Source organism: Paroedura picta, chromosome 8, assembly GCF_049243985.1.
Source record: "Paroedura picta isolate Pp20150507F chromosome 8, Ppicta_v3.0, whole genome shotgun sequence".
In the NCBI taxonomy this organism is placed as follows: domain Eukaryota; kingdom Metazoa; phylum Chordata; class Lepidosauria; order Squamata; family Gekkonidae; genus Paroedura; species Paroedura picta.
The window spans coordinates 272,458-285,851 of NC_135376.1; the positions used below are offsets into that span (position 1 = coordinate 272,458).

At 53.0% G+C, this 13,394-nt stretch overlaps 1 protein-coding gene across 3 annotated transcripts in view; it reads left to right on the top strand.

The window, feature by feature from the left end:
- Nucleotides 1-1,657: 1,657 nt before the first annotated feature.
- Nucleotides 1,658-13,394, top strand: part of ACAP2 (ArfGAP with coiled-coil, ankyrin repeat and PH domains 2) — a 49,822-nt gene continuing 38,085 nt past the window's right edge. For all 3 annotated transcript variants that reach the window (XM_077347948.1, XM_077347949.1, XM_077347950.1), the window contains exons 1-4: nt 1,658-1,830; nt 6,387-6,444; nt 11,606-11,725; nt 12,179-12,232. In XM_077347948.1, coding sequence (XP_077204063.1) covers nt 1,778-1,830; nt 6,387-6,444; nt 11,606-11,725; nt 12,179-12,232 — 285 coding nt within the window. In that variant the 5' untranslated portion in view covers nt 1,658-1,777. The remainder of the gene's footprint in view (nt 1,831-6,386; nt 6,445-11,605; nt 11,726-12,178; nt 12,233-13,394) is intronic.

Sequence of the window (13,394 nt, forward strand, 5' to 3'; positions counted from 1 at the left end):
CTTCCGCCGTCACTCCACCAGCTACCCAGCTACCCGTCAGAGAAGGCAATGGGGGACCCCTGATGGGGCTCTTCAAGGCCTAGGACCAACACAGACTCTCCTATGTTCTGCCACAGCAGTTTTGCTCATCTGATCAGGCGTTACACGGGGCCACTCTACAAATGCACAAGATCCTGTGGATTCTCTGGCCTTTTCTTGTGAAACAGCGTGGTCCTTCAGGTGGCCGGGAAGGCTCCCATGCTTCGGTAATTCTGCCAACTGGGCAAAACAGAATTGTTCAGGAGGCTCCAAAAGTTATATGACAGTGTTGTAATTGCATATCCACCCGAAGCTGCCTTAGACTGATCACACCATCACGGGCAATACGGTCAACTGGCCGTACCTATGAGCTTTCCCTTTCCCTCCTGCCTAATCCTTTCCATTGGGGTTGAACCCGGGGCCATTTGCGCATGAAGCAGAGACTCAGGCACAGCTGCTGGGTCCTTAGTTTAGGTGGGTGGTTTAATAAAGGGAAGGGTAATGGGAACCACACTCCTGAGGTTGTTATGCTATTATCTGGCTCTCATGGCATCATTTTCTGCTTTCATGGTGTTTGTTTTGGATTTCTGCAATTCTGGTTGGATTGAATTGCAGATTCCTCATCCTGTCGATGGTATTGATTAACACGCTGTCCAGCTGAAGTCTCAGGCAGGTGGAGTGTAAGTCAGGCAGGGTTCAGGTCGCTGTAGGGTTGGAATCCTCAAAGGAAGAGGTACCCAAACAAACCAGAAGGTGACCATTCCTGCCCCAAAGCTGCTCATGCCTGAAGCCCCTTTGTGGGAGGAAGAGTGGTGGGAATGGCTGGGCTCGTCTGATCCCCGAAGGCGGCCTCAGCCTTTCCCTCCCTGCGCCCCTTGCCCAGCTGTCCCCCTTCCCTCAGCTGTGCCAGGCACAGGAGCCCTGTCTGGGGCACAACCACCCGCCAGCGGTCCCAGAGTGGCCAAAGGCTGTCCGGACCACAGCGTCCTGCTGGCCAGCTCCCCAGCCCCAATCCTCCTGGGAGCCCCAGGCGCCTGCTTCCTGCCAGCACTGCAGTTTGGAGCGGCAGCCCTGCGGAGGCGACCAAGAGGCTGGCAGCCTCCACGGCGCGGAAGGTGATCTCCCGGCGGGTCAGCGATCTGTCCCTCGGCCTCCAGGAATCCCCCCTGCGGTTGGCAACCCGGGCGGGAAGCCCCTGCCTCCCTCCCCCATGGACGTCAGCTACCCTTCGGGAGGCATTCCCGGCTTCCCGGAGTTGGGACCCGGAATGGGGCCCTAGAGCCTGCTGCGAAGCGTCGGCCCGCGCATTCACACGTGCGCACGCGTGTCAAGCCCGGGGATGCCTCTTGGGCGGGGCTGCTTCGGGGCCGGACTCCGCCCCCATTGCGCCAGAGAGGTCGGCCGCCAGGAAGGCGCGGACCAAGCGGGCTGGGATAGGCTGCAGAGTGCCGCGTGATGCCTGTCCGGGGGAGGGGACTCTACCTTCCCTCGGATTGGTCTGTGAGGCGGAGGGCGGCCGGGCGGCCATTGGCGGAGGAAACCGGCCCCCACACGCCATTGGTCGGTAGGAAGCTTTCCCTTGCGTCGGGCAGGGGGCGGGCCGCCGGTGACCAGCGATTGGCTGGGGGGACTGGCAATCGCCGGCGGGGAGGGGCTGGTCGCCGCGGCGGGCTCCTCCCCCCGGAAAGCCCCGCCTCCGCTGCCGCCTTCGCCGCCGCCCGGACGAGGGAAAGGAAGGAAGGAAGGCGGGAGAGAGGCGATGAGGGTGGCCGTCGACTTCGAGGAGTGCCTCAAGGACTCGCCCCGCTTCAGGTAGGAGGAGGAGGGGGAGGAGGAGGAGGAGGAGGAGGAGGAGGAGGAGGAGGGGGAGGAGGGGGAGGAGGGGGAGGGGGAGATGGCGCGCCCCCCCGCCCCCTCCCGCCCCCTCCCGCCCCCTCCCGCGGGCCCCCTTCCTCCCGAGGAAGCCCGCCAGCCGGGCAAGGCCGCGTCTTCAACAGGGCGGCGGACGAAGGGAGGCCGGCCTTCCCTCCCTCCTTCCTTCGGCTGCAGCCCGTCCAAGAACTGACCTGCCTCCACAGGCTCCAAGGAGACCAGCGGGCCCTGGCCTCAGGGTGGGGGTGGGGGTGGGGGTGGGGGTGGGGGTGGGGGTGGGGGTGGGGGTGGGGGTGGGGGTGGGGGTGGGGGTGGGGGTGGGGGCGGCTCTGCCAAGGGCGGCTCTGCAGGGGGCGGACTAGATGAGTCTGCGGTGCCTCCCTGGGCCCTGCACCTTCTGTGGATCCCACACGCATACCAAGCCCGGCAGGGATGCAACTCCCCCCCCCCTCCCCATTTTGTGTGGTACGAAATGTGGAATCTGCCTGTTGAATAGGCACTGCCTGAAGGAAGGGAGAGTCGGTTCCTGCAGCATTAGGAGATGGTTGGAGTAAATAACTCATAAAGCAGAACACCCTTCTGATGAGTGGAGAACTGGCTTTCAAACCCAGTGTCATTTTTAATTTTCCTTTCCAGGTATTCAAGTGGGCAGCCCTGTGGGTCGGAAGCGGCAGAGTCCAGTGGCACCTTTAAAACCAACCAATTTCATTCAGGGCATGAGGTTTCATGTGCGCACGCACTTCCTCGGATATGAAGCTCATACCTTGAACAAAGATTTGTTGGTCTTAAAGGTGCCACTGGACTCTAAGCTCCTTTTAATGTATGTTGGTCTATTTTGATACAAAACTCAGGACTTGATTTAAGTACAGCTCCCTGACTGAAAGGGTCAGGCTAGCTTGGAGAAGATGCCCTGGTGTCTCCCAAGCATCACTTTACAGTCACGTGAGCCTAACAGGATGGCTATCGGAACATGACTTGCGGTGCAGCACCAGTACCCAGACGGGCAGCCATTCAATACGTATCATTTCCAACGCATCAGGGAAATGCTGCAGTGAGCCACTTCGATTGCTTTGTGGCTTTCTTGCCTTGACTGGGGATTTGCTTTTGTCTTTTCTGCCATAAAAAGGTAGAGGTTTGCCTCTCAGTATATGGCAGAAAGTATCTGCCCCAAGGTACTTGCATTGTGAGGTGTGACCTGAGGGAGGGATGAAGATTGGGAGAAGCACCTGTGCTCATTCCAGTTATATATTGGGGTGGTGTGTGTGTGTGTGTGTAGGGAAAATAACTTCTTCCCAAAGAGGGTGGATTTACAGGCAGGAGATGTGATGAGAAGATTCCCACTGTAGAACTTGTGCTAATTTCTCCAATACATATGAAAAACTGACCAAACTTGGTGAACCCTGAGAAAGGAAACTCTTGTGGTCTGTCTGTTTTTCTTTTTTGGAGTGAATGGAATAAAAGAAAGTTAGTTTGGGGGCACTTATTAGGGGTTGTGTTCTGCACTGTTGTCTCTGGTTTCCTGAAACGAAGATCCTGCTGTGGAATTCTGCACCATTTAATGGGACATGTGCTTCACTTTCTACAATCCTAGTTCTATTGTAGTTTTTTATTGAATGTCCTGCCCATAGATCAGTGGTCCCCAACCTTTTTATCACCGGGAACTGGTCAACGCTTGACAATTTTACTGAGGCCCGGGGGGCGGGGTAGTCTTTTGCTGAGGGACATCAGCGCCACCACCTGAGCCCCTGCTCCACTTGCTTTCCTGCTGGTACCCCTGACCTCCCGCTGCCTGCTGGGAATTGCTGCCAGCAGCAGCTGTGTAGTGCCACACCAAGGGGGAGCCCCAGCCATGTCAGTCGCTGGAGAACACCAAAGGTGAGCTGGTGGCAGAGTGGCAGGGCCGCCCCCGAGGCAGCAGCCGGGAAGGAGGACAAGGAGGAGCCGCAGCCCGGTACCAACTGATCTACGGACCGCTGCCCTGAATCTCCATGAGAAGTAAATAGACTGACATTCAAAGTCAAGAACAACAGTTTTATTCAAAGCACACCTTGAATAGAAATGCCAAATCCTTCTGAGTGCTTCTTTGCTGAGCAACAGGCACTGGGGTATGACCAGGCACCTGAAGGGCAAAGGCAGCCAGGAAGGTCGCTCTTTTTGGAGCTGCTGCTGTCCAAACCACCTGGCTAACATTCCCAGGGACAGAAGTGGCAGTGCCCTGGACACTGTTGCCTTTTGGATGCGTCGGCCCTAGTAGAGCGAGCACAGCAGACCGCAAAGAGATACAGGAACTTATAACTACCTGCCCACCCATGATGACCCCAATTTCATGCCCAAGTGATCCCTCCTACAAAAATTTCTGTGAAATGGCTATCTAGTCTCTCCTTGAAAACTTCCAAAGAAGAACCCACCACCACTCAAGGAAGCCTGTTCCACTGGGGAACTGCTGTAACTGTCAGGAACGTCTTCCAGATGTTTAGCCGAAAATTCTTTTGAATTAATTTCAACACCTTTCACACTTTTCACACATACTACTACCAAGACAAGTCTCGCCCATCCTATAGTGATGAATATGATACTTCCTACCTAAATGAAGAATGTTACACTTATCACTAAGTGAACGAGACGTTGGGGTACTTGTGGATTGTGAACTAAACATGAGCAGGCAGTGTGATGCAGCGGTAAAAAAGGCGAATGCCATTTTGGGCTGTATCAACAGGGGCATCACATCAAAATCACAAGATGTGATAGTCCCATTGTATACGGCACTGGTCAGACCACACCTGGAGTACTGTGTGCAGTTCTGGAGGCCTCACTTCAAGAAGGACGTAGATAAAATTGAAAGGGTACAGAGGAGAGCGACGAAGATGATAGGTTGAGGGACTTGGGAATGTTCAGCCTGGAGAAAAGGAGGTAGAGAGGGGACATGATAGCCCTCTTTAAGTATTTGAAAGGTTGTCACTTGGAGGAGGGCAGAATGCTGTTTCCATTGGCTGCAGAGGAGAGGACACGCAGTAATGGGTTTAAACTTCAAGTACAACGATATAGGCTAGATATCAGGAAAAAAAAATTTCACAGTCAGAGTAGTTCAGCAGTGGAATATGCTGCCTAAGGAGGTGGTGAACTCCCCCTCACTGGCAGTCTTCAAGCAAAGGTTGGATATACACTTTTCTTGGATACTTTAGGATGCTTAGGGCTGATCCTGCGTAGAGCAGGGGGTTGGACTAGATGGCCTGTATGGCCCCTTCCAACTCTATGATTCTATGATTCCCACTCTAGGATTATATGAGTCTAATTCAGCAGAGGAATGGGCTGCCTCAGGAGGTGGGGAGCTCCCCCACACTGGCGGTCTTCAAGCAGCGGCTGGACAGATCCTTCTCCTGGATGCTTGAGGCAGATCCTGCATTGAGCACGTAGTGGGACTGGATGGCCCCTTCCCACTCTAGGATTCAGTGAGTCCAGCAGTGGAATAGGCTGCCTCAGGAGGTGGGGAGCTCCCCCTCACTGGCAGTCTTCAAGCAAAGGTTGGATACACTTTTCTTGGATGCTTTGGGCTGATCCTGCGTTGAGCAGGGGGTGCCTGTTTGGCCATTCCAACTCTATGATTCTATGTTTTTATGAGTCTCATCCTGCATTAAGCAGGGGGTGAGACTAGATGGCCTGCAGGGCCCCTTCCCACTCTAGGATTCGGTGGGTCTAGTTCAACTGTGGATTGGGCTGCCTAAGGAGGTGGCGAGCTCCCCCTCACTGGTAGTCTTCAAGCAGGCAAATATAGAACCGTGGATTCCTCAATGTGAACTCAGAAGAAAAAAGGAAATCACGAGGCACATAGTAGTCTCTATGTTTAGAGGTGAAAAGGTTATAACATTAAATGGTCAAACATATGATCAAACATAAAGAGAAATCCCCAGACGATTATGAGCATTTTGCCAATGTGATACTACGACTACTACTGTGACAATACATAAAGAAGACTACTATGTGCCTCGTGATTTCCTTTTTTCTTCTGGACAGATCCTTCCTCTGGATGCTTGAAGCTCCATTCCCCAGTGGGTTGGAATAAATGGCCTGCATGGCCCCTTCCCCCTCTAGGATCCTTTGAGTTGCTTATGACATTTTGCACAGGTGAACTCGGCATATGGCTCTAGCTGTCATAATTGCTCTTAAGTCTGTTTTTTTAGCTTTTGGGCATAAAAGCACTGCCCGTGTGAGGTTGCATGCATTCGTAGCATGGAAGCAAGTTTCCTTGAAATGGTTCTGACTTCTGAGTAGACCTTTCAGGTCAAGGTAACCAGAGCGATCCATTCCTCTTATTTGTTGCAGTAGCACAGTGCATGCCCCCACATTCCCACTGTATGCATGATGAGTTTGTGTTCCCTCCCTGATAAGCCTTCCTGCTCTGGGAGTCGAGAGCATGGTTCTGTCATTGCTGATGGTGCCCCAGGGCTGTGCATGTGTTTTGCGGGTTGTCTCACAGTGCTCTGTGCTCTGTTTGGCAGGGCTGCCCTGGAAGAGGTGGAAGGAGATGTGACAGAACTTGAATTGAAGCTGGAGAAGGTGAGTACTCTGGGCTTCAATGAATGGAGCAGGGAGTAGGGCTTTGGAATCTTCTGCATCCTGAATCACCATCTGGGAGTAGCGCATGACCTGGATGAGTTTCCTTGCGCATCCATGCCCTCAGGGCCGGCACCAGGAGTCTTGCTGGCCTGGGGCTGTGTTTTGTAGAATCATAGATTCTCAGGTGTCATCTACAGGACAGATGGAATGCCAGCCAGAAGGGAACGGACTGGTGTGTGGCCTCCTTCAGTGTGGGGCGATGGTTAAGAATAGCCATCTCTAATCTGGAGAACCTGTTTTGATTCTCCACATGCAGACAGCTGGGTGACCTTAGGACAGTTCTCTCAGAGCTCTCTGAGCCCCATGTACCTCCCAGCTGTCTGTTGTGGAGAGAGGAAAGGGAAAGTGTTTGTAAGCCACTCTGGGACTCATTCAGATAGTGCAAGAAACAGCTCTCTTCTTTCGTGACAAAGCACCCGAGATGTGCTGAAGAGGCCAGGCTGGTGACCCTAAATAGGTAGTAGTACAGACCTGAGAGCTGAAGGAGTGTGGCCCTTTTTGTTCAGACCCCTCTGAGGGTCCTAGCAGATGCAGTCTGGGCTAAGTGAAGAATTTGACGTGGCCTCAGGAAGGCCTGGCTCATCATGGTGCCTTCACCTCGCCAAGCAGGTATTTTATGGTCCATATTTCAAAATGCTTGCCAGACTTGATCCGCACCCACCTTCATGAACAGTGATTGCATGAACAACGGGAGGCGCCGTGGCTCAGTGGCAGAGCCTCTGCTTGTCATGCAGGAGGTCCTCAGTGGCATCTCCAGTCAGAGACCAGGCAGAAAGTGATGGGAAAGACCTTTGCCTAAGACCCTGGGGAGCTGCTGCCAATCTTGATTGAGCTACGCAGGAGGGAGGGGCTTCTGGTTCAATGTAAGGCAGCTTCATGTTTTAGTCTGTCTTTCTGTCTGTGGTAGCTAAAAGGAGCTGGTTGCTCACAAAAGTGTGTGGAGCACAAAGAGCATGGAGGTGTGCGGGAGATGGCTGCATGGAGCACCATTTAGCATGTGGTGCTGCATAGTCTTACAAAATGTGAACCAGCTCTTACTAGAACAATCAATATCCCTTCATCTTCACAAGTTCAAGAGGTCAGCTTATACTTTCCCTTCTTCTTTCCTGTGTTGAAACTGGGCCCAGGACCTGTTCTTTGTTTATGCCACTTTTAGGCATATTCCAGTGCAGTTGCAGTGCCATTTCTGCCCTTGGGGTTGGCCCATTTAAGGAAGTCAAATGGCAGCTCATTTATTCATTTTTAAATATGTCAACTCAAATAGGGTCCCCAAGATGGCAAACATCATTAGAACAACATTTAAAATAAACGGCATATATTAGACACGGTGGCTCCCCAGCGTCCTCTTCCTCTCCAACCTTAGCCAGCCCCCTGGCATGCTGAGGAGCTGTGCCGAAGGAACCAGGAGGTGAGAGAACTGGAGTGAGTCTGGAGGAAGGCCCATGATGAAGATATGAGAACATCTTATAGAATGCTTATTGAAGCCCATGAGATGGTGGTGAAGGTGGCTAAAAGAGAATTCTATGCCACCTCTGTCACATCTGTGAGTTCACGCCCAGCTCACTTATTTAGAGTAATTCATTCACTTACTGCCCTTTGGAAGCAGTGGCTGGATGGATCAGGAAGAGTTGCCTGAAACTCAACCCCTCCAAGACGGAGGTCCTGTGGCTGGGTTGAAAGGGGCAGGAGCAGGAAGTGCATCTTCCCTGCCCACACTACAACTATCACCTGTGTCCCAAGCCAGGAATTTGGGGGTGATCCTGGATGCCTTGCTTTCTATGGAGGCCCAGGTCACCAGGGTAGCCAAGACAGCGTTTTTCCGTCTGTGCCAAGCATGGCTACTAGTGCTCTACCTGCCCCTGAACACCTGACCACTGTGATCCATGCAATGGTCACTTCTAGGTTACACTTCTGTAACGCGCTCTATGCAGGCCTACCCTTGTCTCTGTTCCAGAAGTTACACCTGGTTCAGAACGCAGCTGCGTGGGACCTCACTGGATCATCTTGGAGGGACCATGTTCAGCCTCTACTGAAGCAGCTGCACTGGCTACCAGTTTGTTTCCAGATCAAGTTCAAAGTTTTGGTTTTAACCTTTAAGGCTATATGCAGCTTGGGTCCTGCATACTTGAGGGACTGCTTACCTCCTTATGCCCCCCGCAGGTATGAATCTGCTGATGATCCCAGGACTCTGGGAAGCATGCCTGGCCTTGACTAGGGCCAGAGCCTTTTCAGTCCTGGCCCCTACCTGGTGGAATGACCTGCGGGCCCTAGACTGGCCTTACTCCACAGGTCCCCAGTGACATCATCCCAATTTTCCATCAGCCATCTATCAGCCACGCACCAGGCTCATGTGGGATATAAATTTAAATTGTGTATCACCATAAATTGCTGAATTTTAGAATGTTATTTTAATGGGATTTTATTGTTATTGCATGGATTGTATATTGAAATTGTAAACCGCCGCGAGCCAGCCTTGGGAGCAGCGGTCAAACAAATCCAATAAGAAAGACAGACGTAAAAACAGTTGTAAATTGGATATAAGCTGTGAGGCCTTTGTAAGCCAATTTTTCCATCTTCGCCATGCAAAGCTACTAGTGCCCTATCTGGTCCCAGAGCACCTAGCCACAGTGATCCATGTGATGGTCACCTCTAAGCTGGACTATATAACTCAGTCTACTCGGGCCTACCCTTGGCTCTAATCTCAAAGTTACAACTGGTCCCAAATACAGCTATCTGGGTCCTCACAAAGACACCATGGGAGACCCATGTAAGACCAGTCTTACAGCAGCTGCATTGGTTGCCAGTTGAGTTCCAGATTTGGTTCCAGGTCTTGGTGCTAACATTTAAGGCCATTTGTGGTCTTGGACCTGCATTTCTGAAGGACCACCTCTCTATGTCCCCTGGAGAATACGTTGATTGGTCATGGCTAGCCAACTTGTGGTCCCCAGCCTCAAAGAAGTGCAGCTGGCTTTGATCATTTTGACCAGTACACATGGAAATATCATATGGGCCCCCCATACTGGTACGCTGTCTCTCTCTGGTTCCTCCCTTGGAGGAGTGACCCTCCAAGCAATTGGGTCTGTACAAACAAACATCAAATGATGATGAATTTCAGTTAATTATTTTAGAGTTTTGTAGTTTTTAACTTATTGTATGTTTTATAAAGTATGCTGTCTTATGATGTAGCCTGCCCCAAGATGCCAGGGCCAAGAGGGCTAAAATATCCTCACCCCGCCCGCGGGCAAGCGCGAACCGCCTCTTGCCGCGTCAGGCCGCCGGCCACAGAGCCCCCGCCAGCCACGGTGCACGCCGCTGCCGGGGGCTCCCTTGCCTAGCGCCCGCTGTATTGTTATTACGGCGGGCTTAATTACTAGTATATATATTTATGAATATATCTATCTATATGGAGACGTTTAAGGAGCTCAGTGTTTTGGGGTGTCAACTGAACAAAAGCGGTCATCTGCTTGTGTTCCCTGGGGAGGGGCTCTTCCTGCCCTTGGGCGCTGTCTGTGCTGCTGCTCTTGGTGGAGCAGCCTGGGGGGGGGGCACTGCTCAGCCCCCTTCCTGAGTCTGAAGTTGATGCTCCCTGCCAAGGTTGGCGAAGCCTCTGAAGAATGCAATGTGCGCCTGGCCCCTCCTGCCGTTTTCTGGGGTGGGCAAGATTCCCTCTTTGGTCACCTCTGCACCAGGGAAAGCTTTCTCTTGCCCTCAGATCCTTTCAGCTCGGGACGTTCTGTGTGTCAAGCGGGTGCTCTGCCACAGAGCCACAGCCCCTCTCCCATGGACTTCCCAGGATCTGTCTGTGAGCTTAGATCAGGGTCGCCCTTCAGAAGGGGGTGCTGCTGTAGGAGACGAAGCCACTCAAGGCTTGTTACTTCAGAGGAGAAGTTCTTCCCTGCAAAAGAAGTCCACAGACAAGGCAGGGACGGCAAGGAGGCATTCTGGCCATCTGGAGAGGGACTACAGAGAGGACCTCTTGCCCTCATGGAAGTTACAAAGAGCAGCAGGAAGGGAAAGGGCTCCCAGTAGTCTTATTTTGGGGAAACAAAGCAGCCGGGCAGAGAAAAGGCGAGATCCAGGAACTGACCTGTCTAGCCTTGCTAGCTCTATCGTGAACCTGGGTCCTCTGCAGCAAAAATGCAGTGCATGCCTTCCCCTCCAGTCCTTCCTGCCAGTTCCTTCTCTGTTTCCCTCTTTTGCTCCCTGTGCTCCATCCTCAGCTTGTGAGTCTTCAGCCCCCCTCCTCCGTGGCCTTTCACATTTGCCAGGAGCAGCAGCATGCCTGCTGAGGGCTCTCTAGGGAATCCTGGCAGGCAGCAGGCCACACGACCCGCCCTTCCCGTTAGATGTGCAGAAGGCAGCCAAACTGTAGGGCAAGTCGGAGACCAACAAGTGCCTGGAAGTTGGAGCTTTTGAGAGTTAAAGCTCCCTTAGTCCCTTAGATGGCCTTTGCCTCTCAATAATGCATCCCCCCCCCCCCCGAAAATCTTGTTGGTCTTCCAGGTGCCTCTGGAGTGGAATCCTGCTGCAGTGGGAGGGTCACTGCATAGCCTGCCTCCGTGGTCAATAATGCATACTGGGGAAGAACAAACCTGTGCATTGATGATCCTGAGCTGGGGTTTCTCTCTCATGGAGGCTTCTGCAGCCCTCCTCTCTTGCACACAGGTCTTCACTGACTGGTATACAGTTTCCAGTCTTTCTGAATGAAGGTGTCTGCAGCCAGCAATAGGAATCAAAAGGAATTGACCAGTGAGGAAGGGCCCTGCGGTCGAAGCACGTGTGGTTGTGTGTTCATCAGCTTTGTGTGGGAAATTATTACCGCTCATAGAAAAGCTTGTTCGGACTCTTAATGCAGTCTGACATTCAGGCTGATGTTTTTAATTTTGCCGTTGTGTCCACCATCTATTCAATATTGAATGTGAGGATACTATTTTATCTGCTGTAGCTTGACCCTGGTGGCATTTTCAGTGGCTGTAGCGGGAGATCCCAGGCCCAACTTCTGCCTCAGAGCCTGTGAGTTCTGTTTCTGGGGGAGGCCCTCTGCCTCCTGCTGCTGAGAGCTGAGCTGAGCAGGGTTGGATCTCTCCTCTTCTTATTCCAGCTAGTGAAGCTCTGCATTGCAATGATTGACATGGGAAAAGCTTTCTGTGCGGCCAACAAGCAGTTCATGAGCGGCATCCAAGACCTTGCCCATTACTCTCGTCAGGATGCTCTAGTGGAGGTAAGTTCGTGGCCAGTTCCCTGGACCCCCGCAATCCCGTTCCCTTTCCCCTCCAGCCCCTCCAAGATTTCTTTGCTCTTCTCATGGAGGAGTGGCCACTGTGAGCCGGTGTGTGATTCCTGAGCGGAGGGCGGGGGGAAGGGGAGGTTTGCTCCATTCTTTGCCCTTCTGCATTTTGGTCGGCCTCCCCCTTTGTGCTCTTGGACCCCTGCCCTCTTTATCTTCTGAGGGCAACGCACTGTGCATGTTTAAGCCTCCTCGTAACGTGTTCCAAGCCGAGGACGCCAGCCAGGCTGGGTGTCTCAGGGCATGACCAGAGGGTGACTCTTCAGCCAAGACCATGCAAGGGGCTGCCTTTGCTTCTGCCTGCTGGTCTCTGGTCTCTACTTCCGTCATCTTTGGGGACCGCAGCAGAAAAAACACGCCTTTCCCTCCTCCTCTCTTTCTTTACAGACCAGCCTGACCAAGTTCTCTGACAGCCTTCAAGAGATGGTCGATTATCACACCGTAAGTGCTGGGGACATCAGCTGGCACTGGCTAATTCTGCAGTGGCTTCCCTATACGTCTAGGCCACCCCTTTGGAGATACCTGCCTGGGGGTGGGGGGGGTGTGCATGCATGGTTCAGGCTGGCCTTCGTGGAAGGGGACTCGGATGTCCCTCTCGAAACTCAGTGCTGTGACGCCTGTCAGTCTTCCCCTCCCTCCCACCCTCCCACCCATGGTGGTGTGTGGATCGGCAGGCATAGTTTGTAGCTCCCCCCCCCTTGCCGTTTTTTTTTTCATTTAGTTCCCAGACTTGTTACTTTGGAGGCTTTGCCAGAGATGGAGCCTTCCTTGGTGCATCCAGGCTAGGTTTGCAGCCATTCTTCTGTCAGTGTGGCAGGCTGTGTTGAGCACAGGAGGAGGAGAACGTGCTGGCCTGGCTCCACAGCAGCCCCTGTGTGTGGGGGGTGGGGGGTGGGGGGGAATCAAGGGTCAGAAGCTTCTCCCAGCTGAAGCGAGAGGTGCCGAGGGAAGAAGGATGAAAGAGGAGCCGGGATCCCATGCAGGGGAAGCACTGAGCAGCCCCCCCCCCCCCGTTTGGGAGGAGCAGGCACTGCACTGGGCCTTCAAGCAGAACGACAGGGATGGTGCCCAGAAGAATGACGGAGGCACTGCGGAGAAGCTCCTGCGTGCAGGACCCGCCTCTTGGTCCCTTGGTTGCCCTGGCCCTCTTGCTCCGGGGAAGATGCCGAAACTGGGACCTTCAGCCTGTTGTACCCCCTGTGGAGTCGGTAGGGCTGAGCTGTGGCCACAAGGGCCTCGGGGGGGGGGGTGTCTGCAATTGCCCCAACTGGTCCTGTTGGATGAGGCAATAGAGGGTATACTGCTCAGATTTGCATGTGACACTAAATTGGGAGGGGTGGCTGACACTGCACAGGAAAGGACTACTATTTGAGGAGATCTGGATAGATTGGGAAACTGGGCCATAGCCAACAAAATAAATTTTAAAAAGAAAGAGTATAAAGTATTACATTTGGTTAATAAAAATGTAGCCCCATCAGTATACGATGGGGGATACTTGGCTTGATAAGAATAGATGTGAAAGGGGTTTATGAGTCCAGGTGGACAAAAAATTGACTATGGGGCAGCTAAGGAGACTAATGCAATACTAGGATGCATTGCCAGG